Source organism: Camelus ferus, chromosome 13 (genome assembly GCF_009834535.1).
Source record: "Camelus ferus isolate YT-003-E chromosome 13, BCGSAC_Cfer_1.0, whole genome shotgun sequence".
NCBI classification, from domain to species: Eukaryota; Metazoa; Chordata; class Mammalia; order Artiodactyla; family Camelidae; genus Camelus; species Camelus ferus.
The window spans coordinates 32,935,001-32,962,630 of NC_045708.1; the positions used below are offsets into that span (position 1 = coordinate 32,935,001).

Here is a 27,630-nt window from a genome sequence, read left to right on the forward strand (position 1 = left end):
TAAAGCCATTACTACATACAAGTAGGAAACTAGTCAAGCTGGAGCCATCTTAATGTTCTAATGAGTTGGACCATCTAGTATTACAAATTTAACTCACGGAGAAGCTTTTTTAAAACAACAAAAGCAACACCTTGAATTCTAACTTGAAAACCTAGTCTCTTGAGATGCTGAGTCTCATAAAAAAGGGAAAACATTTCAAATGTTGTAAGAATACAAATATATCACCTGGTATGTGTTATCTTTGTATATGTATTCAAATATTAGGTAACTTAAATTTCATAAGTGAATTATATACATATGATTTCCACTTTAGTGATTCTTGGCTGTGAAGAGATCAGAATCTAAAGTGGTAACTTGTTTACTTTCTTACACACCTGTTACAGGTTGAATTGTCCATTCAAGTTCTAATCCCCAGTATCTCAGAATGTGACCTTACTTGTAGATAGGGTCTTTACAGAGGTAATAAGGTTAAAATGAGGTCATAAGGGTAGGCTGTAATGTAATATTACCTGTGTTCTTATAACAAGGGAAAATTTAGAGATAAACAAGTAGTTAGAATACCGTGTGAACATGAAGACCATCATCTACATGCCAAAGAGAAGCCTGGAACAGATCCCTCCTTAGTTACACCTTAGAAGGAATCAACTCCACCAACACCTCGATTTCAGACTTAGGCTTCCAAAACTGTGAGACAAAAATTCTGTTGTTTAAATTTCTGTGGTGCATTGTTAAAGCAGCCCTAGAAAACAAATATAACACTATAGAGCTACAGCTTGTTCCGATCATTAGAGAAGCTTACCAGCTAAAGCCTGTGGCTGAAATCACATGATCCTTCTTTACAAATGGACAGAATAGTTTACTGATATTGATATTGAATACTGAAAGAAAGCAAGCTCATATTCTTCAAAAGATCTTTATCAGATTAAGTGTTTCAGTGAGGAAGCCTACTTCTTTGCTCCTCCTAAACTGCATAAGGACGATACAAATTTAAAACTTTTCTCTGATCTCAAATTCATTATCTTTCAGGATAGGAGCAAGTCATATTTTTAGGCTAATTGCCCAATTTCACTAAACAAATGCAGGTAAATGCATTTTGCAAATTAATTACATTATGATTTTAAAGTACATTTGATTTTAAGAACAGTGGACAGGATATTTAGAAGCATATTGAATTGTTAAATATTTTGGAGGAGTATCATGTTAATAGTTGCTCAGAAAACAGAATTAAATGTAAAACTAAATGTGCAAGTGCCTCAAATTAAAATACACTAAAAAACCTGAGCAATTCTACTATAGTTTGATAATCCAGGAATGCTGATAATAAACTAAGTTAAGTAATACAAGGAAAAGCAAAAAAAAAAAAAAAAAATCAGGATACTTTATTAGTACATTCTTTTTAAAACAAACTGTCATTACCTAGGAAATAAGCATATTTACAATTACCTGTTTTTAGGGATTGTCTGGGTTTATTAAGCCCAAACACTGATTGTCTTGATTACACTTTTGTCAAAGCAGTACAAAGCAGCCTCCCTTCATATCCCATTTTAGGTTGGCACCAGGCAATAATGAAAATTAAATTATAGGAAAATTTGTAAATCTCTTTTGAACCAGAATGAAGATTCTCTATAACTAGAAATATTAAAGGCACATAAGTTAGAGCCTAAATAGTTTACAAATTATCATGATACGTCATTCCTTGACATTTTACAGATCTCAACCAGGCATCTGTAGACTTTCAGGGTATCCCAAAGAAAGGGACACAGAGCTTTGTACTACATAAGCTTTTCTTAATATACGCATATGATTAAGTTATGAAAGAAAGTATCCTTGTGGATTAATCCAAATATTTTGGATGTGAGTGCTACCTGAGTCTTTAATGCTTACCGAAGGTTTTCTATCTAAATAAGCTGCTGATGCTTGTAACAATATACTGAAGGACTTTACTAAAGAAAAGGGGAAGTCAGGAATATGCAAATCAAATCCTGAACAGCTAGGTAAACCTTAATGTATACAACCTTTAATACATGTGGCTCCAGCTGACTAGCAGAAATAACTTAAAAGTAATGAATGTATATGAAGAATCTTCCTCTCAGAACTGGACAGAGAACAATTCTTTAGAATGCTTCTCCAGGGGAAAATGAGAAGTTCTGAGAAGCAGTTTTGGATCAGCCTTTTCAACTGACACTTATGAGTTAGGGTCTATAAAAAGTTTTACAGGTACCTAGAATTCCATCTTCTCCAAGCCAGGCAGCAGCTTTGTAGTAAGCTCACACTTAGACTTGCTCAAGTACAAATAAGCTTCACGAAACTTGATAATCTAATAAAACTCCCTCTTCCCAAAGCCAAACAGATACTTTTGGTGACTATTTAGAAAATAGGTGCATACAACCATCTGGGCTCTATCATCCATTACATCATCCTATCGCAATAAAAGACTGTCACTAAGAACCTCCTATTAATACCTCACTTGCATTCCAGCATCAACACAAAAACATAAGTGAGCAAAAGATTTTTTTTTTATGTTGTTATCAACAAGCAAAAACTTAGCTATCTATATAAATAGCTAGATATTTCCCATATAACTACTGCCAATAAGTTTGAGGCTAGTGAAAACTCCTGGATTAAAATAAAAGTAGGAAGTTGTTTCATTGGCTTTTCTCTGTAGGGTAAACTATGGCCATGGAAAAATGTGCTCTGGATTGAATCATGAATATACAGACATTTTAAAAGTGTTTCATTGACATTTTTACATCACATAAGGGTCACATTCCAGCACGAACTGTACTGGAGAAGCAGCTAAAGGGACTATTTGCCAAGAAGCTCCTAGCAAATTGTTATTTTACAAATAGAACTCTACCCCTAACTGGACAATTCTAGAGCATAAACAGAATTTATATTGGTAAGCTTGGCAAATTTGTGTGAGCTCTTTATTAATTTAGGACATATTCCATATCACTTCTTACTCAAATTAAAAAAAAAAATCATTCTTCAGTCATTTATCTACCCAATTCACAAAAAACTCAATAGAATGAAAGGGTCTGATCACCAAATACAAGTGTGATTGCAACAGGTCAGATCTTGTATTTTCAAAATGTTTCTTGTGCTCTCTTATGCTTTCTGTTTCACAGTACAGCAATACCTCCTTCACAGCGACTGGTGATCATGTTACCAATTTCTGTCCACGTATCTGAATGAGGGTTATAAACTTCAACTGAGTCCAAGGTACCTGGGGCCAAGAAATCATGGCTAGAAGATCGACCTCCAGAAACATACAGAAGTCCGTTGACTGCCACAACACACATGCCTGCTCTAGGCACTTTCATTGAAGCAACTTCAACCCACTTTTCCTTGTTAAGAGAAAAAAGAAGTTAGCAGTGTCATAACATGACAGTAGAGAAAAGGGCTGAGAAGTCAGATACCCAGGTTCTTTTTACATGTTTAAATTTCAAACTCACAATCCAATCATATAAGTATACAAAACGTTTTTAACTAAAAATTTTAGTAGGTGTAGACAAATGAGTAAATTTGGAGGAAAGTAATGAAAAACATGTCTGTGATTGATTGTAAATTATGATCACCAGGAGATAATCTAAAAATTCTATATAGGCAGGAATTGAGAAGCTAGTTCTGTGAACTACAAGTAGGTAATCCAAACACATACAACACACACAAATCCACAGAGCTCTAAGGAGAAAAAAGCTTACAGAAGGGCTTTTAAAAATCTTTAATATAATAAGCCTTATAAATCTCCAAGAGTGTGATATAGTAGACAACACTGGCCAAATTTATTTGAACATGGAATCCTTCTTTCAAGGACTATCTAGTGAAGTTTGTGATATACAAAACACAGTTTCAGAAAGTTAGTATAGATCAGGGATTGGAAACTAGAGCCTATTTTTGTAAGCCTACAAACTAAGAGTGATCTTTCCATATTAAAAGGTTATTTAAAAAACAAAAAAGAATATGCCAAAAGAAGAGACTGTATGTGGCCCACAAAGCCTAAACTATTTACGATCTGGCCCTTTAGGAGAAAGTTCGCTAATTCCTGGTACACACTGCTCACTGAAGAAATTTCAAAAAGCTGCTAGAGGCGAAATGACTCATAACGTCCTACTCCAGGGAAAATGTCTATACCCAGAGAACAGGAAAACTAACGAAAGATCTTGAGAAATAATCAAGAGAGAAAAGAGCAAGTATCCAGGTAGAGAAAAGAATCTGAAAAGAAAGCATAAGATGAACAAAGTTTATAAAATCATAAAAGAGAAACACTGATTACTCATCAATGATAGAGAGTGAACTTTTTGAGGACAGAGACTTAATGAGCTTCACACCTCAGTACCCAGTACAGCAAGCACCAGCACATTACAGACAATGAATGTTTGCTGATCTAAACTTACAGTGAAATTCTGAAATACTAAAACCAGGGACAATCCTTTGAAATTGAAGGACCAAATTAAATTTAAAGGCTATTTGAATATCTGAAATTACAAAACACATCACAAAGTTGACATAGCTGAAAAAATACTCATACTTTTAAAATTGAAATATAGTCGATTTACAACTATAGTAAGTGTGTTAGTCTTTTGTGTACAGCACAGTGATTCAGTTATACATATACATATATATTGTTTTTCACATTCTTTTTTAAAAAATTTTTTTGGGGAGGGGAGGTAATTAGGTTTGTTTGTTTACCTTTTTTTTTTAGAGGAGGTACTGGGGATTGAACCCAAGACCTCGTGCATACTAAGCATGTGCTCTACCACTTTGAGCTATACCCTCACCCCTTCACATTCTTTTTCATTATAGGTTCTATAAGATACTGAATATAGTTCCCTGTGCTATACAGTAGGAACTGTTGTTTACTCATACTTTTAAAGATAGATATAGTCACAAAAATATCTATAGCTGGTTGTTGTTTACTCATACTTTTAAAGATAGATATAGTCACAAAAATATCTATAGCTGGTTAAGATAAATCAGGATGTTGGGGTCATGTTTATCATTAGGGAGAACTAACCTTTGCTCCACTACAAAAATAGCTCTGGACAAGATAAGGGGATCATGGGGCTCATCCAATAGTGTTTATCTTTCATTCCTATCAGTGTATTAGAATTACAGTTTGTTTTTTATTCTGTCACATCAAAATAAACTCTATAAAACCAGAAACATGTTTTACATTATCTATAGGGTTTGAATCTGCAATGAAGGACTTTAGTAGATAGTAAATAAAAATAAATTTCAGATTTATGCATGAAAAACCAAAGTAATTCAAAACAGATAAGCACTTACTTTGAAGCAAAAATCTCTATTCATTTCTAGCCATATAGAAACATTAGCAAGAGAAAGTGCCCTCAAAAAGGTTCACTTGCTATATTCCCACACAGTAAGTGAAGGAACCTGAAATATCACCAAAGTTTGAAATTTGTCAGAAATAAGAGTCAAAATCATGCTTTACAACAAAACAAGAATTCCACTTTTGCCATTTCTATTCAACATTGTACTGAAGGTTCTAGCCAGGAAAATTAGAAAAGAAAATGAAATAAAAGCCAGATTGGAAAGGAGAAAGTAAAATGATCTCTATTTATAGATAACATGATCTTGCATGTAAACTGGTTTTCTAATTTCATGTTCAGATTTTTCATTGCTAGTGTATTGAAATTCAAATGATTTTTGTCTATTCATCTTATATCCTGAACCCTTACAACACTCATACTCTAATATGTTTTTGTGGATTCCTTAGGATTTTCTATATGTAAGATCATGTTATCTATAAATAGAGATCATTTAACAATAAGTAAATTGAATGAACAAAGTAGAAAATATATTGAGAATAATGAGAGCCAAGTTTTTAGCTGACAGAAAAGGTATTTACAAACATGGAAAGGAGGAAGGCCTGAAAGAAGCTGAGATGTACTGGAACTGGCATTATCATAGTGAACTTATGGTTTTATATATGCACAGATAAATATTTACAAATGAATATGTGTGTGAATACATACATGTATATACATACATATATTTTCTAGCTCTATTTACTGAAAGTGTCTAGAAGCAGCAATATCCCAGTAGCAGTGAATACTCTGAGTGTCTAATCTTGGTTTCTAAATATTGTCCTTCACTAAGAGGAACTGGAGCTTCTTGGAGAAATGGCTGATTCTAGAACTAGATTAGAGAAGTATAAGCTTTCTTGCACTTGAAATATTTTATTATGCCAGAAAGTAAAGAAATGCTCAATGAATGATGGGATCATGTTGAAAGGATGGACACAGGAGGGATTTCCACTTTCAGTCATGACAGAGTAATTGTTACCAAACTTGCCCTCCTGCCATAAACACCTAGAAAACTGGACAAAACATATGAAATAAAGTCCCCAGATAATGGACAACAGGCAATGAAAAACTGTGATTCAGAAAAAGAAACAAGGTGAGCTCCATGGTCATCCAGGCTTTCTGCCTGGAGGGCTTTCTGAATAGCAGTACAGGGAAGGGGATCACAAGCAGAGCATGACCATACACTGATTTAGGAGACAGAGATCAGAGTTTAGAGAGGTTGATGCAGCTGAGATTTCCAAGGAAGAGTGCCAGAGGACAGAAGTTCCCTTGTATCTTTGGCTGAATACCCCTAATCTTTGCAGGCATGAGACTCCATGAGAACAGTCAAAGAACTAATAAGAGGATGTGACACAATAATAAATACATATTTGGTTGTTGACCCCAGGTCTTGACACAGGACTCCTACAACCCCTGGAATTTCCTGGGTGATAGGAATTTTTTATAATGAGGCAACTCTTGGTGGGATCCTGTATAGCGTTAGAATGGGGACCTTTTACCAGAAAAACCAAGCCAGGAATAGAAGCTTGGAACATTCAGTCCCACCCCCTATCATCCAGGAAGGGGAGAGAGGCTGGAGGCTGAATTAATAATTGATCATGCCTATGTGATGAAGCCTCCATAAAACCCACTAAACTATGGAGGGGGGGTTGGAGTGCTTCTGAGTTGGTAATGACAACCACATGCTAGGAAGGTGACACCCCAAACTCCAGAGGGACAGAAACCTGCACTTGAGACCCTTCTGGATCTTGGCTTATGTACCTCTTCATCTGGCTATTCATTTATATATAAGAATACAGAATAGAACAATTATATTCTTATATTATATTATATATTCTATTCTTCTATATTATAATAATATATAATATTCTCTATAATAAACTGGTAATAGTAAGTAAAATGTTTTCCTGAGTTATATAAGCTGTTAAAGCAAACTAATGAACCTCAGGAAGGGATCATGGGAACCCCCAATCTGTAGTCAAGTCAGACTGTGTAACCAAATCAGTGGTTAACCTGAGGGCCTACTACTTGAGACTGGTGTCTAAAGTGAGGGGCAGTATTGTAAGACTGAACCCTTAGCCTGTGGGATAGTTAGTGTCAGAACTGAACTGACCCGTAGGACACTCAGTTTGTGTCCACAGAGAATTAGAGAAGATCTTTGTGTAGAAAACCCACACTTTTGGTATCGTAAGTATTGGGAGCAGAAATGCGGTTTTGCTTTTGAGGAGTTGTAAGCTGAATAATTCTCAGAGCTTACACAAGGCTGGATGAAATTCTAGTTTTGACCATCCAAAATGAAGAGACTTTGCTGAACAGCTAGGACATTCAGTAGAGAGTCAAGAAGGACCATACTTTGGTAGTAGAGCTAAACTATACCTAAAGGACCCAGACCTTCTAGACCTTCCCTACAAAGCTTAAAAACAAGTCTCAAAGGAATCAATTGAATTGGAAATAATTTAACTACTTATCAAAAATAAACTCAACACTTTTTATACAAAGAAAACAAAATCCAAATACTCAGCAACATAACATTGACAATGTCCAGCATCTAATCAAAAGTTACTAGAAATGTGAAGAAGCATGGAAAATATGACTCAAGCCAGATACAGATCCAAAAGTGACAAATAATAGAACTAGCAGACAAGAACTTTAAAACAGACATTATAAATACATTCAAGGATCTAAAGGAAAACATGAACATGATGAGGAGAGAAATGGAAGACATTTAAAAAAACAACAACCAAAAAGATCTTCTAGAGCTAAAAAACACAGTATCTGAGATGAAAATGTCCCTAAATGGGATTAGACACTTTAAATTAAAAATTTAGACACTTCAGAAGATTAATGAACTTTAAGACATAGCAAGAGAAATTATCCAAACTGAAGCACAGAGAAGTTTCATTTATGCAGGATGAATAAGTTCTAATGATCTAATGTAGAGCATAGTGACTACAGTTAATCATACTATATCATATACTTGAAATCTACTAAGAAGGCAGATCTTAAGAGCTCTTACCACACACACACACACAAAAAGGAAAAGGGAACTATGTGAAGTGATGGGTATGTTAATTAGCTTGAGAGTGGTAATAATTTCATAATGTATACATATATCAAACAATGCACTGTACACCTTAATACATACAATTTTTGTCAATTATACGTCAATAAAGCTGGAAATAAAAACCAACAAAGTGAAGCACAGAGGAAAAAAGATGGGAAAATATTAACAGATCCTCAGTCAGCTCTGGAACAATATCAAGTGGTCTTACATGCATGTTACTGAAGTCCCAGATAGAACAAGAACATTTGAAGAAGTAAGACTGAAAACATTCCAATTTGATGCAAATTATTATTCCACAGATTCAAGAAGTTCAATGAATTCCAAGCAGTTTAAACACAAAACCCAAACAAGACACCCAGTAATTTGATAAAGTGAAATGATAAAGAGAAAAATCTTAAAAGCTGTCAAAGGAAAAAAAAACATTACATTTTGGAGGGATCAAGGATAAGAATGACTACTGACTTCCCATCAGAAACAACAGGAAGATAATTAAACTACAATTTTAAGGTGATAGGGGAAAGACCAAGAAAAATCTAAAATTCTACACTCAGCAAAATATCATTGGTGGAAAAAAAGTTTCAGAAAACGAAAGCTTAGAGCATCATTGCCAGCAGACCAGCACTAAAAGAAATATTAGACGAAGTTCCTCAGGCTAAGAGAAAATGATATGAGATAGAAACTCAGTTCTCTACACAATTAATAGAACTAGAAATGGTAAATGTATGCATAATTATGATGAACTTTCTCATTAAAATTTATTTTAAATATAATTGACTGTTTAAGCAAAGATAACAATAGACTGTGGGGTTTACAACATATATAGAAGTAAAATATATAACAATAGCACAAAGATTGGGAGGGGGAAATGTAAGTATGCTTTTGTAATTTCTTACAATAACAGTAAAGTTGTATGATATTATTTGAAGGCAGATGTGATATATTAAAATATCTATAAGACATAATGCAAACCCAAAAGCAACCACTAAAAAAAAGCGTGAAGAGATAAAGCTAACTGGACAAAAGAGATAAAATGGAATACTAAAACAATCAACATAAAGACAAAAAGAGAAAAAACAAGGATAGATTGTACAAACAGAAAAACAGCCAAATAGGAGTCTAAAAACCAACCACATCTGTAAGTATATCATATGTATTAAATAATAAAAATTCTAAAGACCCCATTTCAAAATCAGAGATTGTCAAACTGGAGGAAAAAACAGAACACAACCATGTGTTATCTTACAAGAGATGTAGTTTTTAAAGACACAAATTTAAAGTAGAAGGAAAGAAAAAGATATACAATGTAAATACTAATCAAAAGATAGCTTAGCTCCATTCATGGTTATATTAATGTCAAAGTAGCCTTCAGAACAAAGAATATTACCAGAGATAAAGAAAAACATTTCATGACTATAAAAAGATCAATTCATCAAGAAGACATAATAATCAATGATACACACTTAATAACAGAGATTCAAAATATGTGAAGCAAAACCTGACAAGAATGAAAGGAGAAACAGACAAATCCGTAACTACAGATCGAGATTTCAGCACTTCTTTCTTAGTAACTGACAAAACAACTGGATAAATTAGAAAGACTAGGGAAGACCTGAATATTAACCAACTTGACCTAATTGACATTTATAGAACACTGCTCTCAACAACAGAAGAATTAAAACTCTTTTTAGGTGCACATGAAAGATTTACCAAGACAGAAATCATATAAAATATGCTCTTTGATCACAATGGAGTCATATTAAACCAATAACATAAAGATATCTTGGAATCTCCAAATATCTGGAAATTAAATAAAATACTTCTAACAACCCATTGGTCAAAGAAGAAATTCCCAGGGAAATCAGAGATGTCTTGAGACAAATGCTAAATAAAATACAATATATCAAAATGTGTCGGATCCAGTTAAACTAGTGTTTGAAAACAGTTTATAGCTTTAAAGGTTTACAATCTAGAAAAAGGTCTAAAATCAATCATCTAAGTTCCTACTTTAAGAATCTAGAAAAAGAAGAGCAAATTGAACCCAAAACAAATAGAAGAAAGGAAAAATATTGGAACATAAATCAATGAAACAGAATATGGACAATCTATAGGAAAAACACAATCAATGACACCAAAAGTTGGTTCTTTGAAAAGAAAAAAAGAAGGAAAAAGACCTACAAGTAATATCATGAATGAAAGAATTCACAGCACTACAGATTTTACAGACTTTAAAAGAATAACAGGATACTAAAGAATTGAAATCATCCAACCTACCTCTTCAAAGGAATATTTTTCTACAGTATGAAGAGCATCCTGTGTCTCATTCCACCCTCCAACAGAATAGATGCAGTCATTGAGTGCAGCCACCCCAAGGTATGCTCTTCTGGTTCCCATTGGAGGAAGTGGAGACCAACGTTTGGAAAGTGGATCATAAACTTCAAAAGAACGCAGTTCTATTCCTTCATTGCTGATGCCCCCAATTACATAAATTAAACCTGGAAATGGAATATTTTTGCTCAGATGCTATAGAAAATAGGATATAAGTAATTATAAAAAGTAATAGTTGTAATTTAAGTTTGCTATCTGATACTACACTTAATGTAGAGTTTACAATACTATTTCAAGAGAAAAAACTGACTTCTGTCTGTCTAGTTTATCACAGCTCACATTTAAGCATGTTATAAAGAATTAGGGGTATGAATTTAAAGTGGCATTGAATTTTCAAAGAACTTAATGATGCTATAACGAAACAACTTGTCAAAGATTTCCAATCTTATTGTCTGCCTGATGATCTCAAGTTCCAGATCCACTGCTACCATGTATAGGTAAAAAAAGGAAGGGCACAGGGATTTTTTTCCCCCCTTAAAAAATGTGATGCACTTAAACTGGGAATGACATGACCCTGTCTGGTGACAATCTGTCATCCTAACCGAACATAAAGTAGAGAACTGAATTAGAACAGTTTATGGCTAGATTAAGGTATCAAGTATAGTACAGTACAATAGACTGTAATTTACAGAGAATTTGACTTGAAATGTTTAAGAGACATGAGCTAAATGTTAGTAAACCTGGGTTCTGCTGCAGCTTTGTCAGTAACCAACTATGACAAAAGACAACTCACAGCATTCTAATCTTCAGCTTTCTCATCTATAAATAAAGGGATTGAAATAATCTCCAAGATGCCTCTCTAGGTCTATGATTTTAGATAGGAAGATAAAAATAATAAATATAAAACAACTAGAGAATACTATAATGTTAAATAATAGAATATAGTCTGCATCGTGTACCTTGAGCATTCAGATGCTAGTGGAAACCTGAGAAGGTACTCATAAGGCAAAAAGAACCTGGGCTAGGAACAGAGCAGGCTGAGCTGTCACAGTGTCACAATGGGCAGACTGCTTCCTACTCTATAGGTACATATAAATCTGATCTCCAACTCTGGACAGAGAATCAGGTTCTATTAGACAGTGATTACTAATTACCTCTCAGGGTATAGTAGACAATTAAAATAATGCCTGTATACCATTTTAATATGCAGTACATTTTCCAAATCTGTCATAGCATTATATTCTCTGTGGACTGAATCACAATGTACCCTATAAAAAAACACTGAAGAAGCCTATGACACTGTCAAGATTGTTTTGGATAATCTCTTTCTACTTAGAAATACTAAGGTCTATGTGGGAGAAAAAAATGACAATAATGGATGGCAGTTCAAATGCTTATTTTGCTAGTTAGGCATTTTCGCCCATCTGGAATTTTTAATTCTAGCTTTGTTTATGTTGGGAAAAAAAAGATTACTCTGGAAATACAGAAATAAACATGTAAGAGGTTAAAAGCATAGCTTCTAAAACGTTAGTGGTATTATTCAATACCAACAGACATAAAACATACTTTTGTGAAAATAAAGCCTCAAATACAGTTTTTTAAAAAATATATTTTAAGGGAAAATATTTTATAAGAGCAATTACCTTGCATTTCACAACACCCAAAGTAATAGCGTGACATAGCCATGTTGCCAACTACTTCCCATTTATTTTCATCAGGATCAAATCGTTCAATGGTGTTCCCGATCTCAGCTCCAACCCAACCACCTGAAACCAAAGAGAAAAATGTTATTTTGGAGATAAAGGATCTTATTTATGAAAAACACCTTAGAAAACATCTAATCTGACAACTTATATTATGGATAATTATCACATAGACCAGAGAGGTTATTTGTCCAACATCACATAAAAAGTTAGAATCTGACTGTGGGTAGAAGTTGAGTCCTTTAACTCTCTGCCTAGGTTTCACAAGAGATTTTAAAAAACCAAACAAAAACAAAAACAAAAACTGCAACATACTGCATAGGAAATACGATATTTTACAAAATTACTTTTTGAAACAACTTCTGCGAATGCAAAATGATTATCATAATTATGAGATTTAACTTTTAATCAGTTAGAGTGCTTCATTAGACATCTCATCTGTATTTTATCTCCATCTCCTTCGGAGAACTCCATACTTGATAATATTTCTGAAGTAATACAATTTTGAGAATAAGAATTTAAGCTGAAAAGACACAAGTTTCTTTAGGGAAGGGAGGGAAATTTCAAAAGTAAGCAGAATTTGACTAAAAATTTAAATAACGTTAGATATCCTTAAATTGAACAGCATAATTACCCAAAGCATAGATAGCTCCATAACACACACACACTCCCAAGCCACAGCGGGGGTGATTCATTGAAGCTACAGTTGTCCACTGTTTAGTAACTGGATCATAGCATTCAGTACAGTCAAAAATCATTGAATCCTTTTCACCTGAGTTAAGTAAAAGAGACACATATGAGAAGGTTTAGTAATATTAATAGCCTAGAACCATAATACAATATTCAGTAGCATTTTGTGTTGTCAGAAATTCAACAATAATGTCTGATTTTATATTATTCACTACAATTCACTGCCCACAAAGTGTTATTTTGAATCCATAGCATTGTCATTTATTAAAGCCCACTTAATGAAGCAAAAGCATAATTTTCCTATTATCTATTTCTAATTCTACCACCCAATCTATGTAGTTTTTGAGGATACAATTTGCATTTTGACACTTCCATATTTTCATAGTTTGGATAGCTGGTCCTGGGACAATTTCAGTTTTAATGCATTGTTTATCTAGCAACAAACAGAAAGTGAAAATAAATGTTTAAATATCACTTAAAATAGAATTTTAAAATATACTATACCTAGGAGTAAATCTAATCAAAGATTATATAAGATCTTTATGGATAAAATTTATAAACTTTATTTAGATAAAATTTTAAATTAAGGAATATCTAAATAAATGAGCAAATATATCATGTTCATGAATTATGAGTCAATGTAAAGATGATTATCCCCAAATTTATTTATAGATTTAACAAAATCCCAATTTAAAAACCCTTTCTTGTTTTTACTGCGTTAAAATATACATAACATAAAATTTACCACCTTAACTGTTTTAAAATGTACAGTTCAGTGATGTCAAAGACATTCACACCGTTGTACAGCCATCACAACCATCCATTCCCATAATTCTTCTCTCATAAAACTGAAACTCTATACCTATTACACAATAACTCTCCATTCTCTCCTCCCCCAACCCCTGGCAACCACCATTATATTTTCTGTCTTTTTGATTTTGACTACTCCAAGTATCTCATGTAAGTGGAATCATACAGCATTATTTTCAAAAACAGATTTAATGAATTGATTCTAAAATTTATATGGAAGTATAAAAGGCCTAGAATAGCCAAGCCCTCCCAAAAAGAATAATAAGGAGAAACTGCCCTATCAAATAAGTTTATCAGACTTAAAATAGAGCTACAGTAATTAAGATAGGCATAGACAGAGAGACCAATGGAACAGAAATTCTAGAAACAGATCCACACATATATGATGACTTGGTATATGACACAGTTTACAAGGCAGAGCAGTGGGGAAACAAAAATCTTTTATGCTGGGAATTGGTTACATATATGTGGGAAAAAATGAAGCTGGTTCGTTGCTCATACTATCTATAAAAACATAATTACAGGTGCATTACAGACATTAAGTGTAAATGGCAAAACTATAAAGTTTTAGAAAACAATAAAGATTTATATCCTCATGACTTTGGAGTAGGCAAGGATTTCTTCAAAAAAGATACAAGAAACACTAACAATATAGGGAAAAATATAATGATTTGGCTACATTAAAATTTAAAATAATCTATTTTATCAAAAGATACCATAAAGAGAGTAAAAGATGAAGCAGAAGAGTAGGAAAAGATATTTGCAGCACATATAACTTTATGAGGGCCCAGAATCCTGAATGTATACAAAACTCCTACTGTCCAGAAAAGAGTTAACATAGGAGGCCTGACATTGCCTATCCTTAGAAAGACCTGCTTGCAAGGTTGACCCTTGCCTGGAGTCTGGGAACATGGCTAGTAAACAGTTCTCTACACTCATATAAAATTTTCCCTAAATGATAAGAGTGGCTTTTTGCAGTGGTGAAAATGTTCTGGAATTAGTGGTGATTGCTACACATTTTGTGAATATAATAAAAACCACTGAAGTGCACACTTTCAATGGTGAATTTTATGGTATGTGAACTATATCTTAATTTTTAAATCTCATACTTAGAATATTAACCCAGAAATGTATGTATCTAGAAGGAAACAAACCAAACACTATGATTATCTCTGGGTGGTACTGTGATTATAGTATGGGTGATTTTTATTTTCTTTTTCATATGTATCAGTTTTAGCAAAATTTTCTACAACAAACCCGAATTACTTTGGTAATAAAAATTATTTTTAAAGTGTATATTAAGGATATATTAAGATATGTTAAGATAGTAATGTTGATAGTACTAATAAAAGCTAGCAAAGTCATAGCATTTTCGAAGTGCTCCCATTGGTACTTCCATGGTATCTGGAAAAAGGATATATATATATACATATGCAAGTGTCACACAAGACACTGTGACCCTAGGTTAAATAGGAGAGTTCACACAATGAAACTATCTATAATTGCCAAAGTGTACATAAAAAGAACTATTAGAGGTCTAGCCAAAGATTATATAGACTAATGATCTTTATGCTGACAGAAGGTTACTGCTCAAAACTAATTTCTTTGTTAGGATTTTCAGATGGACCATGACATTTATTGATTTAATAAACAGCTTTTGAGTGACAATTATGTTCCTTCCAAACTATAAAAATCAAATATTGCCTCTTTCATTTTAAACTGATACTATCATAGTTGGAGAATAATATTTTTAAAAATATTTATTTATTTAAATGGAGGTACAGGGGACTGAACCCAGGACCTTGTGCATGTTAAGCATGTGCTCTACCACTAAGCTATACCTACCCCCTAATAATAAGATTTTCGATATACAGCTTTCAGTGTTTTAGGCTGACCCACAGAAATAGAGCAAAAAAATTGCTGTAAAGGTTACAGATGATTTACCCAGGCCGGTTGCTATAAAAGACAAATTTTTCAGAAGTAAATATTGATATCAGGCATGTTAAAATTTATTTCTCTTTAGATCCCTCTCTGACAATTATTTTCCTCTAACAGTCAAATTCTCTTTATTTAATTTTATTCATTAATCATTTTAAAATTCATAATAATAGTTTCAGAAAACACAGTGATTTCAATCAAGAAATATATCCCATTGTCTAGCTGACATAGATTTTATATATCCCACTGTCCAGATTACTTGGACATAATTAAAAATGATTCGTTATACAGCTTTCTGAATTAAAAAAAAATTTTTATCACAAATATTGACCTAAATTTTGGTGCCACATTTTATAAATAACTTTTCATTAAAACCAAACCTAAGTATTCTGCCTTGTAATAAATTATAGTATCCTTCTGGTATGAAATATTCAACATCTTGGTATTTCCTTTTTTCATTCATTCATTTATTCAATAAATACTTATTAAGCACAACTATATCTACATATACTCCATGGTAGCTAGCAATACACATAAGACATATAAGAATGTAACCAACTTATAGCTAGAGACTAATAAGGGAAATAAGACATTTTGATTTTTACCTCCAATTGCATAAACCATCCCTCCTAGAACTGCTACTCCCAATCCACATCGAGCCTGATGAAGTGAAGATACAGTGGTCCAGTACTGGCTAAAGGTGTCAAAACGTTCTACACAACTGAGGGCTCTGCTATCACTCCAACGACCCCCCTGCAACCGAGTATATCCACCTGAATAAAGGAAGGAAAGGAAGTACACAGCAAGTCCCTTACTGCTAAACATGGAAATGGCAGTAACAAGAAAAATCTAGCTCTCTACATCTAGACATTCAATATAACTATTTCATAGCAAGGAATAAGTGCTTTACAGCCTGCCATATATACATATATTATTCTTAAATGTACCAAGTCTTGAAAGATTATGGCTTAAATGCAATGAGGTCAACCACAATGTTCACCACCTGGTCTTGGCTATAACTGAACGTTAGATAAAACAAATCTAGGAGCTGGTTATCTGTCTTCTTAAAAGTTTCATTGTGACTTCTATTAATATCTTTTTCAATTAAAAATAATGAGTTGAAATCATTGTTTGACTGCACATCCTACCATTTAAAAAAACTTAGCAAGCACTCAAAAATTACATATTTATATATTTCAGTATATATACAATTACACACACAATTAACATTCACACTATAAATTATATTATAAAACTGTTATATATAAATTATCTTATGTACATAAATCTGGAAAATCTGTCTATTGTATATAACAAATACTGGTTTTTTTAAATAAAAATGGAAAAGCTGTAATATGTTCATCTGATACTCCTATGGATTGTCTTGCACACCCACGCTTTGAAGACCACTAGTTCCTATCATCCCTAGTGACCATCTAAGACACTATGAATAGTTAAAATGTTTGAGATTTATTTTCCTATTTCTCATTAGAAGTCAAAGATTTAACTTTTAAAGCAGTATTTCTAAGGCAGTTATGTGACAATAATTTGGTATCTGACAACCTAAATATATAGGTCACAGAATAATAGATGTCAAATAAATAGCTATTCTTAGATGTTTCCAAAGTATTATATAAACACAATTTATAAATCTGCAGCCTGTATGTGAAATTAAATGCCTACTTGACATACCTACATATTCTGACATGTATAGTAACAACTAAAATATTAAAAGGTTTTGATCCTGAAAATAAAGATAATTTTGATTACTTTTTAAAAGGTTCTCACCTACTGCATAGAGGTACTTTCTCGCTTTCTTCCGAGGTCGAACCTTAGATGTCTGCAGAAAACTACAAAATTTGTTCTCTTTGGGAGATTTGCATACCTCACAGTACTCTTTCAAAAGTGTTTGCAATGCAACACGAAGATTAAAATCAGATACTCCTAAAGCAATGTTTAAAAAAACAGTGTTTTAATCAACTTTTAACTAATATTAAAAAGACATGTTTCCATAAAAGTGAAATACATTTATCAATCAAAAAATAAAAACTCATCATCAAACAGTGGTGTTTGTTTTCTACAATAACAAATATTTTCCTCATTTCTACTAAAGAATATACTTTTCTTTTATCAAAGACTTTTTAAAAATATGCTTCACAAGATCCAATTGAAAACATATATATGAGGATCTCTAAATAAAGATGCCTAAGTAAAACAGTATCACAACTTTCTAACAAAAAGAGAAAATAAAATAGCCACCAAATTCTATACTTACAACCTAATAACAAAAGGATATAAAATTATTTCATAAACCTTGAAAATGACAGTCAAAGTGGGATGCAAAAAATTCAAGTGAGATGACGTCCATCTCCTAAAATGACTTTGAGCATGACTGGGTAGGTTATTCTGCTGAAGGGTACTTAGCTGAAAAGATGAATTGGGGATGAAAGCTAACCTGTGTCCCACTTGGCAAGCTGTAAGACCTGGCCCCTGTGAAAGGGCACTATTTTCTAATTTGCGCAAAGGCACCACGTATGCTACCAAGGGACTGTCGCTAAGCTTTCTCCCTAAATCCGAAAAACAGTATCATGAGATACATTCTTGGCTGGGTTAAGGAGGTCCTGATCAATAATAGGATCTTACAAGAGAGAGCTCGGAACCCAGGCCCCCAAGCAAGGACCCTCAGCCTTAGCAGATCTCTATTCTTTCATCACCAGTGGTAAACACAAAAATATACACCATGGGAAAAACCTACACATTTCACAATTTAACCATTTCAAGTAAGTCTTGCTCCCTTTCTGAATTTTGTGGTAGAGTCTCATTATTTTTCTGCACAAATTCCCTATCTTTTCTCCCAATATGATCAAAGAGAAAAAGTATCAAGGTTGAAAAATATTAAGGTTACCATTTAAAAAAATCCTTCATTTACTTCTCCTTTGGAATGCAGTTTTACTTCAGTGAAATACCTTTGAGTGGTAACTATCGGGCAGTGCAAGACTTGAATGCTATAACACTAAAAAACTGAAGGAAAACATGCCCCAATTCTAGGGAACCTTCCTTTGCTTCTAGCAGAAGGACTTCCCTTTAGTACTCTGTAACACTTGGGAAAAGAAAACTCAACCATGAAAACCTTTGGCCCGCTCCTAAATTCTCACATAATGCATGCAAATATGTGTCTGGATAATTTCTCTCTTCTTGTTTTAGCATTTAAATATAGTTAGTCCTCATTATTTGTGGATTCCTTATTTGTGAACACATTTATCCACTAAAATGTATTTGTAACCCAAATCAATACTCATGGCGCTCTTCTGGTGGTTTGCAGACATGCTACAGAGTGACAAAAAATTTGAATCACCTAACATGCTTGTTCCCAGGTGAGACTGAAAGAGATGACATTCTACCTTCCTCTTTCAGCTCTCATACTGTAAACAAGTGTCCTCTTCACACTATTTAGAGCCATGGTTTTCACATTTTTGTGCATTTTGTTGGTTTTTCTATGTTTAAAATAGCCCCTAAGCATACTGCTAAAGTGCTGTCTAGTGTTCATACGTACAAGAAGGCTGTGATGTGCCTTACTGAGAAAATGCATGTGTTAGGCTTCATTCAGGTTTGAGTTACAGTGCTATTGGCCATGAGCTCAATGTTAATGAATCAACAATATATATCAAATAAGGTGGTTTTGACAGATACACACAGAAAACAAGGTCATGTATTGATCAGTTGACAAAAATGTTGTGACCGGAGGCTTATAAGAACTTACCCTGCATTTTCCCTAGGAACAATGGCTCAGTATTTGCGAATTCAGGGCTCCTGGCAACTTTATACAGTATACGTACCGTGAATGATGAGAATTGACTGTATACACACTAGTACAAGTTATCACTCAGAAAATCCTACAAAATTCTGTTAACACTATTAAGAGTAGAAAAAACTAAAAATTCACATTAAATATAATTCCTTCACAGAATTACACCTTTAATGCTAATATCATATTTAAATTCATAATAAAATCACTTGTGATTCAGTAACATCCTAAAATTTCAGTGTGTGACAAGAGTAAAAGCTTCAAATCTTGAAACCACGTCCAAAGTCGTTTTTTAAAATAAATTTAAATATTATCATATTTCTAATAAATATCTAAAATATATTTTATACTACAGTGAGAAGTATATTCAAAGTTTAGAACCTAAAAATTATTCAAAGGCTACATAAAAGCTTTATATTATATCAACATAAAATTCATTTTATAATGAGAGGGCTTATAGGATTTATTGAGTTCTGTTTTTGTTTTTAGCATATATATTTTCTCCCAGATGTTAGGTTTTGTTGAATTTTTCAGAGTGGCATGAGGAAATCTTACCCTAAAATAATTAGTACTGCCAAAAATAGCAGTGTTATTTTAGATCTGTCAGTAATTTTACCCCCTTAGTATTTAATTTCAAGAAAGATACATATGGATTTGATTAAAATAATGGGTAGAAATACTGAAATACTACTATCTACTCACAAAACACTAAAGTTGTATCTTGCATATAGTAATCATTCAATAAATGTCTGCTATTGAACTGAAAAATGAAAACACTATCACATTTCAAACAGGGAAAAGGCCACTGGATAATTAATTGACTAATTTAACACACAACAACCACCACAAAAAATTACCTTCTATATACTTTAAAAGCCTCTGAGGAGGTAATAAAGGGAATCGAATTGGGTCTAGCACTTCCACCACATGTTTTCTTCTCTTTCCCAGATCTTTCAGAATCCACTGCATTGCAGCTAAGAAGACCTGGTATTCATCCTCGATGCTAAGCTCTTCACTTCGCAAAATTTTAATCAGCTGATCTTTTGTAAGTGCCAGGAACTCTTCCCCACTATGAACCTCCAAGAAATGAACATGAATGTAGTTTTCTGTAAATTCCAAAAGATCATGGCAGGCAATTTGCTCAGAGAACTGAAAGATCCCAATGCAGTTCAGTGGATCAATTTGTCCTTTCAGAAATTCACAGCAAAGACTGACAACTTCAGTCAACTGTAGCATATCTGCTGCAACAATCAACTCCTGGACATTATTCACTCCTATGTTCACTATACCTAGGGAAGTAGGAAAACAAAATAACCAATAAAAGAAAACAAATACTTAACATAATCAAATCACATTATACCTGATTCCACTGATAGCTTAGGGTTTGTTGAGTAGACAGATGCTAAGTAAAAAAGAAACAAAGAATTTGTAGAAAGTGCAAAACTTAAATGATGATACCTAACATTCATGGAATACTTACACTGAGCCAGGTGCGGCATTAATTGCCTTATACATTTACTTAACCCTCACTACAACTCCAGTATAGTAGGGTTTTCCCCCCCTTTATTTTCTTATTAAGAAAACAGAAAGTTAAAGTAACATGCCCTCATGTCTCATGGTTAAGTGAGATGCAGGGCAGGGAGTAACATCAAAGTCCATGCTTTTAACATAAGGATATATGCATCTAACATTTTACTGAGGCACTGGGGAGAGTAAGACAGGGTTCCTATCCTCAACTATAATAAAGTGCCATATTAATGTTAACTGTTGATATCAGATATAATCAAGAGCCTATAACATATGAGAAGATATTAAACATTTAACATTTAAGTTACTGTATATACCAATCTCTTTCCAGAGGGCTTCACTTTCATTTATTTACATAATGACTTTGGAAAGACATCAAATAGTCAATTATATTTAAAAGGAAAAAAAAAACCCACCATAATTCTCCTATCTAATAAGGATAAATTCTCCATTCAATTTCATACTTTCCCTTTATCCCTTTGATAACATTCAACTAAACTGTCTGTCTAAAGTTTGTATTCCCACGTAGATTTATAAAGTCTGTTGGGGCAAGGCTTGCCCTTTCCCTGTTCCTAACACCTAGCACACACTAGGTGCTCAAGAAATTTGTTATAAATGAGACATTACGGTGAGAGGAAAAATATGCCTTGTTGAATGCAAACACAAGTTTTACCAAAAGTATAGGAAATGGAATCCACCATTGGAGTTAATGGTAGTGGCTGCAGAGAAAACCGAGATAAGACTTAACTGAATGAAATGAGAATTAGTACAAATTTGGAGAAGAGAAGCTTATGGGTTATAATGGAAGGGGACTGAATGATTGCTACTGGATAAAGCCAAGAGTTACCTGAGAGCAACAAAAAGAATGTCCTACAGCTTAATATGGCTTTATAGATTATAAAATGCACTTTTACGTTAAAATTGATCTAATTTAAATTCTAATGAAATTTACATGAATTATAAAGTGCTACTATCCACACTTTATGAATAAGGAGAATGAGGCTCTCACAGGCTCATTTCTATTTTGCAAATACTTAACTTTGCATTACCTATACAACTCTGTGAAGGCAGAGGCCATGCCTGTCTTGTTTACTGTCATATCCCCAGTGCCTAGCTCAAAAAAAAGTACTCATATATATCTGCTGAAAGAATAAATGAATAATTGACTATAGTTAAATGACATGCCTTGTATCACATTGCTGATTAGTGGCAGAGCTAGATCACAAACCCAGGTCATTTGATTCTAAGTGAAGTGCATAAAAAGTCTAAGTGGGGAGGGTATAGCTCAGTGGTAGGGTGTGTACTTGGCACGCATGAGATACCTCCATTAAAAAGTAAACAAATAATAAAGTATGTAAAAAAAAAAAAAAAAGAAAAAATCTAAGGTGAGAAGTTATCTGTTAAGACCTATTAGAATTGTGAATAGTTAATAAAGAATGTTCAAAGGAGAGACTGACAGAATAATTGGTTTTGCCGCCCCCATCCCAAAATACGAAATGCTCTTACAATGAAAATCAAGGAACATGTTTTTCGAGAACTAATTTTATCCAAGACTACAAAGTTCCCTGTCTAGTAAATACCCAATATTCAGTTTTTTTTAATCTCTACTAAAAAAAAAAACCTTGATTTTGTCGTGGGTGGTGATTTTGCCCTGCTGAAAATTACGTTTCTCAGCCTCCCTTGCAGTTAGGGGTGAATTTTTGACTGAGTTTCACCAAGAGGATACAGGTAGCAGTTACTGGGGAGGGATTCCAGAAAAGCTTAAAAAGGGTCAGACTCAGCTTGCAGGCTCTTTTATCTTTCCCTCTTCCTCATTCCACTAGCTAGAGTTCAGTGATCATGATTAGAAGCTACAAGCTATAGACAGTGGAGCAAAGTGCTGGAAGATTAATGGGACACTAATGACATCATGAAGCCACCATATCAGCCTTGGGATGGCTACTATGGATTTATTTTTGTGGAAAAATAACCTACTATCTTGTAAAGCCATTTTATATCTTTTACTTGCAGCCGAATGTTATTCTTAACTGTTAATCATTAATTTTAGCCTTAAATATCAGTACTCTACAATGTTATTTCCCCCCAGGTATGCTCAGTAGCTCGCATTTCTCTAGGTTTTACCACTTTTAATTTCTTTGATGGATGTGGTAATCACCAGCAATATGGACATGATGACATGAACATTCTCTTTCACTAATTATCTCTTGTTGCTACTATCAGACAACAGAGGCAGAATAAACAACTTGTGACATTTCTTCTGTTTTTATGGATCTCAACATTAATTCCATTGGATTAATCTGCATTAACTTATACTTTGCAAATAAGAGAAGTGGGGTATTTATGAAGCAACTTAACCAGCTCACACAAGTTAAACAGAAAAGTGAATCAAGAACCCCTCAGTGTTAATTTGTACACTAGTCAACAGGCAGAGCTTCATTCCTTTCAGTAGATAAATCATTTTTACAATCCCAAATTAAGTTATTTCCCAAAATTTTCCAAAAAGGAATATGAAACAACACAAAGAAATCATCTTTTGTCATTTTCCCAGTTTAAATAACATATGTTAAATAAACAATAATTTATCAGGCCATATAACTATCTCCCGCAAAGTAGTCCTTTACAGAGGACATGGTGTAGTCTCAAAACTAGACTAAAAAAACATAGTCTTTGTTTTCAAACATTTTCTCATGATCATAAGGGTAATATATATTTACTACAGAAAAAAAAACTTTAAGGCAGAAAAGTATAAAAATGAAAATCACATATTTTCCCATATGGAGACATACACTATGTTGACACTTTAGTGTATCTCTTTCAAGTCTTTCTTCCATGTATATTTATGCTACATATAAGACTTACACTTTATAGTTTTTGTGTGCATTTTCTAACGTCATAAAAACTCTTTGAAAATAAAAATTGTAATTAAATCAACACGTGCTGATTATAAACATTTTGAGGGAAAAAAACACAAAAAAGGGAAAAATAAGAATCTTCCATATTCCATCATGTAGAGATAAACACTTGTCAATATTCTGGTCTTTTTCCTGTGCACAAATACACAAATTTTTTTTTTTTTTACAAAAGTGGGCTGGTATTTAGATCAGGATTTTTTCATTAAATATATTGTAAACATTCCTCCATGATAGTATATATATGTGTGTGAACATATATAATTTGCGAGATCTAAAAATTATTCCATTTTATATATATGTGTGTACCTTAATTTATTTAACCATATAATCTACTGAGGGACAATAAGAATGTATTCAGTTGTATACTCTTATAATGTTACAATAAACAAATATATCCACCTGCATCACTAATTACTTCCTTAGGATCCCTAGAAAAGGAATATTGGGTCAAAAGAGATGAATTTTTGAAGACTCATAATAACATACTGTCAAAGTACTTCCCATATAAATTAAAACAATTTATAATCCCGTAGCAGTGGATGAGTGGTTGCATCATTCTTCGCTCAAAGCTATGGCTCACGTAACATACCTGTGTAAATGAAATCTAGAAGTATTTGAAAGATTCCAGCTTCAATTCCTAGAATCTGTACAACATCTTTTGAGGACTCTTTCATTCCCCCAGTGAACAAAGCTGCAAAGTAAGGACTACTGGCAGCCAAAACAAGCCGATGAACTTTAAAAGTTTCCTTTCCAACCTGTAGCTGCACATCACAGAAATGCTGGCCATTCCTCATTTTATTGATCTGGGCCAAGATGAGTTGAGCATGTTTATCGGATGAAAAAGGACTATCACCAGCCTTGGCACAACCCTCATTAGCCATAATGATGATAGATTAACTAAAAGGACTGTTGCCCATAGTCTGGTCCTACCCTGAAAAAAAAAAAAAGAGAGAGAGAAAGTCTAAGCAACACATTTTTATGTTTAATATGTCTTCTATTCATATACATATGAAACATTTGCTATCCTCAAGGAGATAATGATCTACTTATGAACATGAAACAAGTACTAAACTGTGTGGTACTATTCCTAACAGGGATTCAGAGAAGAGAATAATAGGGCCTAAAAAATAAGATGATGCTTCACAGCTGAAATGGGACCTAAACTAGACACTGGAGTGATACGTAGTGTATTAAGGTACGAGGAGACAGCATAAATCCTTCTAGGTGGAGTAAAGAAAACAAGGAAAGGCACAAAGGCAGAAAGAAATTTTTGTACACTGCAGTAAAGCAGCACACATGGCAGCCAAAATGAACTTTCAAAAGGCAATTATGATCAGGCCAACTGTCTGCTTAGAATCCTTCAATTTGTACACTTCCCTTAGCACACAAAGCCCTTCAAATATCACCTCTGTCCACCTATCCAGTCCTACATCCTCTAATCCTCTTTGAATTTAATACTCCAACAAAACCTAACAACTAGCAGTTCTCTAAAAGCATCTCTTTCAATGGCACCTTTCTCCACCTTTTCCTTCTGGATCTTTGTTATAATTCAGAACTCTGTTCAAATATAATTTCCTCCAGGAACCCTTCCCTGTTTCTCTCTTCTCTGGGTTTGGTGCTCACCTTAACCTTACCTATTTTACAGCCTATATCACACTCTACCTTGTCAGACATTTTACTGCCCTACTCCCTACACACACACACACACACACACACACACACACACACACACACACACTGAAAGTTTAATTCCTTAGGGCAGGGACTGTCTTTCACAGCTGTCACACCAGTATCTAACACATAATAGGTTTTCAAATGTTTGTGAAATAAATGAGTACAATGAGAAATAACAATAATGGCTTAGGTTTGTTTAACTCTGGTAATCTTTCCACACCAGATCTTCTTACTTTAAATCCTGGGTTTTTCCCACCATATCATGTGCATGGGGATTATTAAGCCAGGTTATAGAGAAAGGGCTTTGAAGTGCAAGCACAGAAATTTGGACGTGAGCCGTTAGTTTTATAGAGAATAAACATGACAATCGTCATATCTCAGAACTGTTACTTGAGTCTTCAGGGGGATGAGCTAAGCAGTAGCAAAGTCCTAGGAAACAGCCTTCTAGCCTCGACAATGAGAATCAAAGGGATAAATCTAAGTTAATTTTTGAATAAAGAAACCATGAGATCCATTAATATAAGAGATCTAGAGATGAAGCACATGGGAAATCTGAGTAAGGTTTGTCATTTAAGCATCAAGGAGAATTGGTATTAAGACTGACAGAAATAGTGTGGGCTCATGTTAGAAAAAAGTGGTTAAGTTTATAGCATTTAGTCACACTTATCAAAGTAAAAATAACTAAACTGACTATCATGATTATCTAGGAATTAACTTATTGAGAAAGTAGATTGAAAAGTTCCGAGGTAGCTGCTAAAACTTCACATCAGCATCTACAGAATGTCAACATGTTACATTTAATTGGCATATAAGAGCTAACAGTGTTTTTGTCTCTACATAGAAATTTGACCTTCAGATATTATTAAACATGGCATGGCTGTCAGGCTTTTCTGTTTTAGATTGCTTCCTCTCAGCAGATTTTACACCCCAGTGGTTTGTTTAATTACAAGGTACCTCCTCTGCCCCCAAATTCAGGGCATGAAGCACAGCCACTGAGCTAAAACGCTGCCTCCTGCTTATATTAAAAAAAAAAAAAAAAAGAAGTTATTGAATGTCCAACGGGTGGGAGACAGCTGAAATCCTACTCTATTACCACGCTTCTTAGTAACTGCTGATACTATCCCACTGCCAGTGGAGTACTTCCTTCCAAAAGGCGGCACGTGGTGTAAGCCTATTTCCAAAAGGAGACAGCATAATTCAGGCACACTGCATAGGGATGTAAGGGACGTGCCCAAGAGACACAAACTTTAAAGGTAGATTATTAGGAACCGGTGGAAACGCCCAAAGGAAGTAAAGAGGACCTATGTTTAGCGGCCTTGAATCCACTGCCTAGAGCATCTGGAAGCTAACTAGGGGTTGGACGTGGAGAGCTATCCCTAGGCTACTGCGACACTAAAGGCGCATAAACATTCGGGGGCGCTACCCGAACGGCGGAGAAGGCACCTCAGACACGCCTGGTGACAGCAGCCGGCAGAGTTCGGCCTTCGGATTCCCCCCGGGGGCGGGGGATTGACGGGGAGAGGAGAGGCAGGAGCGAACCGGACTAGATGAAGCTCAGATGAGGGCGAAATCCCTTTATCAAAGGCACGCCTGAGCGGCAGGAGAAAGCCGGTTTCAAAAGCTCCTCTCACTCTCCTCCTCCAGGGTCCTGAGAGTCGAAGAGAGCCGAAGAGGAAATTCCCAACCCCGTCATAGATGCCCCCGGCGCAGGGCCTTCTTACCCGCCGCTTCCCCTTCCAGCCGGCGCCAGCTCAGGCAGGCGCTGCGCGCGCAGTCGCGACCAGCCGGAGCGCGGAGGGGGCGGGGGAAACGCGGCCGGGTGACGGGGCGGAGGGCTGGAGGAGAAGCCGCG

The 27,630-nt window shown here is 34.4% G+C and overlaps 1 protein-coding gene across 3 annotated transcripts; it reads right to left on the reverse strand.

Moving 5' to 3' along the window:
• Positions 1 to 1,364: 1,364 nt before the first annotated feature.
• Positions 1,365 to 27,630, reverse strand: IPP (intracisternal A particle-promoted polypeptide). 3 transcript variants are annotated; one of them, XM_032494162.1, is made up of 9 exons: positions 27,500 to 27,630; positions 24,694 to 25,035; positions 20,523 to 20,954; positions 17,649 to 17,804; positions 16,466 to 16,633; positions 13,057 to 13,194; positions 12,363 to 12,485; positions 10,666 to 10,886; positions 1,365 to 3,347 (listed from the first exon to the last, which is right to left on the reverse strand). In XM_032494162.1, exons 2-9 carry the CDS (start codon positions 24,983 to 24,985, stop codon positions 3,123 to 3,125), a joined length of 1,755 nt encoding a protein of 584 aa, XP_032350053.1. In that variant the 5' UTR covers positions 24,986 to 25,035; positions 27,500 to 27,630; the 3' UTR covers positions 1,365 to 3,122. The 3 variants fall into 3 exon arrangements, with proteins under 3 accessions (XP_032350053.1, XP_006178482.1, XP_032350054.1); XM_006178420.3 differs by lacking the exon at positions 27,500 to 27,630 and adding an exon at positions 27,222 to 27,456; XM_032494163.1 differs by lacking the exon at positions 17,649 to 17,804.

Excerpts from the sequence above, each read along its gene's own strand:
- IPP (XM_032494162.1), bottom strand. The coding sequence starts at position 24,985 with ATGGCTAATGAGGGTTGTGCCAAGGCTGGTGATAGTCCTTTTTCATCC. Across the intron at positions 20,955-24,693 it reads TCTAGATTTCATTTACACAG|GTATAGTGAACATAGGAGTG; the intron begins GTATGTTACGTG and ends CTACTTCCCTAG. Across the intron at positions 3,348-10,665 it reads AAAAATATTCCTTTGAAGAG|GAAAAGTGGGTTGAAGTTGC; the intron begins GTAGGTTGGATG and ends TCTCTTAACAAG.